Raw genomic sequence first — 5,000 nt, 5'->3', positions numbered from 1 at the left:
ATTGTTTTTTTTTTCTCTCTTTTTCTGTATCTGTTGCCATTCATGATATTGTGCCGTGCCATAATACTTCATAACTCACAAGTATCTGTCAGGTATTCATAATAATGTACCTGTGCTTCTTGGAATAGCAGATTAACCAGTAATCATGAATAATAAATTTTTCAACATTTATTCAAATATTAACCCATCCCCGACGGGGGAATTCTAGCCTTGAATGTCCAAATGCCGGGGCGTTCGAATTATTAGGCCTAAATCAATTGAATGGCTGGCACAATACTGTGCCGCCCGGCCACTGGGCTTTTGAATGCGCGGTACACATGCTGTACCACCCGTCCTGTGTGGGTTAATTAATAAATGTCATGAGAGTACTGTATTGTTATTGATGGCTTGTATTAAGGATATTATGTTGAAGTAATACTCAGAATTCTTTTTTACCGTGGTGACACTAGCAGATTTCATTAAATTAGGCAAGGAGATAGGATTAGAAGGAGAGGAGTTGAAAGATTTTGCATCAATGAAAGAGAAAGATTTGAAAGAAGAAACACAATATCATTGTGATGAACAAGCTAAAGAAAGAGAAAAGGCATTGAAAAAAAGGAAAAGCAAAATATAGAAAAGCAGTGAGCACATGAAATTGAAAAACTAGATCAAGAAATTTAAAAGGTGAAGCTGAACAAAGTAAGTGAAAGATTTTTGAAAGTGAGTCTGTGTGTGCACTTTGCATTGTGTTTTTATTTAATCCGTTGCCGACGGAGGATAGATTTGCTTACACGGGCTCCAGAATGAGTTTTATTTCTGATCGAGGCAGCTTCTGCAACATACCTTGACTTTTCCCACTCCCTTTTAGTCACTCATGGTAGAGCTAGAGACATTTTGTGTTCTTTTTTTTTTGTGTGTTTTACTGTTTTTAGAAATTTTTATCTGTCTTATCACAGGCTACATCAATTCTGCAGTTGACTAAAATTGTAGTTCAGGATCCATATCAACTCATTTGTTTTTCTTTATACTCAATGTGATAGAAGTATTACTATTTTAGGGGGGACAAAAAGCAACTTTATTTTTTTTGTATTTCTGTGCTGTCACGAACGAACACGAAACTTATAACCATCCAAAATGAAGAGGTAGGGAAGAGGAAGGAAACTTGTGCTTTTGACAGTGAGTGCCACAATAAAAGGCACTGGCACTGGGGCACATTGTAGGCATTGGGCATGGTGTGAGTCACCTTCCTCCACTCGTTCTGTCTGCACATCTTTCATCTGCTGTACTTTAGAGCAAGAGGTCGGCAACCTGCTATGTGCCATCGCTCTACAGAGATGGTGCTTGCTAGAGACCGTAGATGGGTGCTATTCAAGGCTCTCTCTCCTGCTGGTGCTAGAAGAAAGTGGTGCCATCTAAGTTTTGGAAGTGAGTTGAAACCCATTTTGCTTAATATTACAACAGTTATAATAATTATGACTGCAATTGTCAGCATCACTCATTCATTACTCATAGCACAATAAAATAACATGGTGATCCAAAATCCCCGAACGTCATGACGCCCATTGTCAGGCAAGAGCTACGTCATGTATGACGAAAAAACATGTCATCCGTTGTTAATGGGTTAATAAAGTGATTATTTTGAATATTTTGACTCATTTTGGTGGATTTCATGGCATGGATGCCCCTATTGCTGAGACTCTAGATTTAAACAGTGATATGAAGAAAAATCTTGATTTAAATCATACAACCCAGTTTACAAGGGAGTTGGTGTTTTTGTAATTAACCCTTAGCTTTATTGATCAACAATGGTTGACCCAAAGTTCTATTCCCCCATGTCAATAATGAATAAGTGTAAAAATTTACGGCCTTACACAAGAATCAATGGCAGTTCCCCAACTCTTAGTGTTCAGTTGATTAGCAAATGCCATCCATATTCTTTGGACAGACAGGGTTTTCTCAGACTCATACTAATTCACTATCCATTACTTCAATTTATTTTTTCCCTTTTTTAGTACACATTTATTTCAGAACATATCCTTAAATACTTATTTAGATATTTTACATAGGGGACAGAATGTATTACTGATTGGGAGGATATTTTCTAAGTAGTAAAATAGACATGATATGCATGGTGGTAAGTTGAATTAATTTATAATAAAAGTAACATGTGGTATTTAATAATATTTTCAAGATATAAAGGTTGAGACCATTATATACCATGCATACCCATATTTGTGGTTGTGGGCCAATCTTTATTATTTATTTATTTATTCATTTATTAATTAATTATGTAAATTGGGTTTCCCTGCTATAATTGGTGAGAGGTTGAGACACCTTGTCCTTACCCATCTATGCTACCAGTGTAAAAGAAAAAAAAGAAAAAAAAAAAAGAAAAAAAAAAAAAAAAAAAAAAAAAAATATATATATATATATATATATATATATATATATATATATATATATATATATAATATTATATATATATATGATGATAATAATAATAGTAATGATAACAATAATAGTAATGATAATAATAATAATAATAATAATAATAATAATAATAATAGTAACAATGATATTAATAATAATGATAATGATAATAATGTCAACCTTTTCAAACAAAAAATATTGATCTATTCAACTGTTTATCTGACACAGGTAACTCTTAATCCACTTCCACACAAAGGAGAATTCTCAAGTTTTGTCCCTATTTTTATATTCTACAGGTGTCTACCATCCCTGTGTACCATTGATGCTAAAGGGTTAACCCACACAGGACGGGTGGTACAGCATGTGTACCGCGCATTCAAAAGCCCAGTTGCCGGGCGGCACAGTATTGTGCCAGCCATTCAATTGATTTAGGCCTAATAATTCGAACGCCCCGGCATTTGGACATTCAAGGCTAGAATTCCCCCGTCGGGAATGGGTTAAGATGAAGCTTACACGGATGCAGATGTCTTCAGCATAAAAGTGGGATTACACCAGGGGTCTTTTTTTGTGGTGATGATGATCTGGTGGTAATGGCACATTAAGAATGAGTGTTGCAGAAGGGATGGCAAAGGGGCAAGTGTCTAGAATGATCTTTGACAGTTGATACAGTAGTAAGAGAGGGAGAAATCAGATCATGCTGGAAGATATATATCAAAGACAGCAGAACTAGGTAGGAGTTTCAAATAGCTTGTGGCTATGATGGCCAGAACAGATCAGATGAAACCAGGAGGAGCTGGATAGGAGTGAGATGGGGAGAGGTCAACAGTGTAGTATCTGATAGAAAGATACCATTAAATTTGAGAATGAAAATCTACAGATTTATACTGTTGTATGGTGCAGAGACCTGGCACCTGGGTTTTTAGAAGGAATGGTGAGAAGCAAATAATTGATATGATGTGGTTGCTGATGTGACTTTGACTTTAACCCATTGCGGATGGGGGATAGATTCGCTTGGCCAGTCTTCAGGAGGGGTTTTCTTTCAGAGTGAGGCAGCTTGAAGCAACATAATTTTGAATCTTCCCACTCTCTTTCAGTCACTCATTATAAAATGGGCCATTTTTGTTTTTTTGTGTTTAGAGACTTATATATGCCATATGACAGGCTCTATCAATGCTGCAGTTGACTAAAATTATAGTATATGATCCATGTCAGCTCATTATTTTCTTTATACTCAGTGTGATAGAAGTATTGCTGTTTTATGGGAGGACAAAAAGCAACTTTTTTTTTGTGTGTGTGTGTATTTTTGTGCTGTAATGAATGAATATGAAACATAACCACCTACAATAAAGATAACATGAAGAGGTAGGGAAGAGGAAGGAAACCTGTGCTTGTGACTGTGAGTGCCATAGTGAAAGGCATCCATATTGGTACAGGAGCATATTTAAGACACTTGGGTATGGATTGAGTGACCTTTCTCTTCTTGTTCTACCTGCACATCCTTCATCAGCGGTACTTAAGAGCAAGAGGTTGTCAACGTGCCATCGCTCTCTAAAGATAGTGCTTGCTAGAGACTGTGGATGGGTGCCATTCAAGGCTTTTTATCCTGCTGGTGCTAAAAAAGAAAGTGGTGCCATCTAGGTTTTGGATGTTAGGTTTGCTTAATATTATGGTAATTATAGTAATTATGTCTGCAATTGCCATCATCACTCATTCCTTACTCATAGCACAATAAAAGAGCACAGTGATCCAAAATCACCAAATGTCATTTACGTCATGATGCCTGTCGTCAGGCCAAAGCTTTTGCGTCACGTATGTCATGACACCCATCCGCAATGGGTTAGCAAGTTTATTGAGACAAATGTTTACATCTCAAAAGGATGTGAGTGTCTGTTAGAGAGAGGAGGAGTGGTAAGAAGAGAACTTAGGTTGTGTAAAGGGTGAAAGAAAAATGCTCAAGGTGGTTTGGTCCCTTGGTCAGTATGGAGAAAGACCACCTGGTGAAAATTGCATTATGAAGATAGGTTGATGGGAGGAAATCAAAGGGGGGAGACAAAGATTTAGCTGCAGAAATATAGTAGAGATAGAAGAGAAACAGTTGAGCCAGTTGATAGATGCAGAGATTAGATGTTACTTGCAACAACATTTACAAGTGGCTGATTAATGCAATAGGGCCAAAGGGCCACAAAAGAAGTTATAATCTGGACTATGCTTTTGACATATCTATCATGTAAATCAGGTTAACCCACTCACGACGGGGGCATTCTAGCCTTAAATGTCACAATGCCGGGGCTTTCGAGCGCTTAGGCCTAAATCAATTAAATGGCTGGCATAATACTGTGCCGCCCGGCCACTGGGCTTTTGAATGAGCGGTACAGAAGTGTACCACCCGTCCAGAGAGGGTTAATCTTTGGAACAAGATGAAGTTAATTTACCTTAATTATTGATTTATTAATTTTGATTTTCCAGGAATGGATGTCAACAACTAACCCTGCTGAAAAGTGAGCTAACACCTATGAGCATCCTGAAGTTTGTGAAAAATCTAGAGGGTTTTGTCAAAGAAAAAATTATTGTGGAGACAATAGTTGAATCAC

General features: G+C 37.0%; 1 protein-coding gene across 4 annotated transcripts in view; it reads left to right on the top strand.

Moving 5' to 3' along the window:
* LOC122257785 (uncharacterized) overlaps positions 1 to 5,000 on the top strand; it is a 14,677-nt gene that overhangs the window by 9,609 nt on the left and 68 nt on the right. Inside the window, exons 2-3 of one of the 4 annotated variants that reach the window (XR_015192231.1) lie at positions 1 to 678; positions 4,876 to 5,000. The exon at positions 1 to 678 is cut by the window's left edge and continues 3,068 nt beyond it; the exon at positions 4,876 to 5,000 is cut by the window's right edge and continues 68 nt beyond it. Coding sequence is in view for 3 of the 4 variants with exons in the window: in XM_086551427.1 (XP_086407553.1) it covers positions 2,706 to 2,841 (136 nt within the window). In the remaining variant the exon portion in view is untranslated. Of the gene's footprint in view, positions 679 to 2,705 lie in introns of all 4 variants that reach the window. The other 3 variants (XM_086551428.1, XM_043023280.2, XM_086551427.1) reach the window with 3 other exon arrangements.

The sequence above is a fragment of the Penaeus japonicus genome, unplaced genomic scaffold, assembly GCF_977035675.1.
Source record: "Penaeus japonicus unplaced genomic scaffold, GWHDUDI00000001_assembly GWHDUDI00000025, whole genome shotgun sequence".
Classification (NCBI taxonomy): domain Eukaryota; kingdom Metazoa; phylum Arthropoda; class Malacostraca; order Decapoda; family Penaeidae; genus Penaeus; species Penaeus japonicus.
Note: the sequence above shows the minus strand (reverse complement) of the source record. Positions and strands in the feature narration are given on the sequence as shown.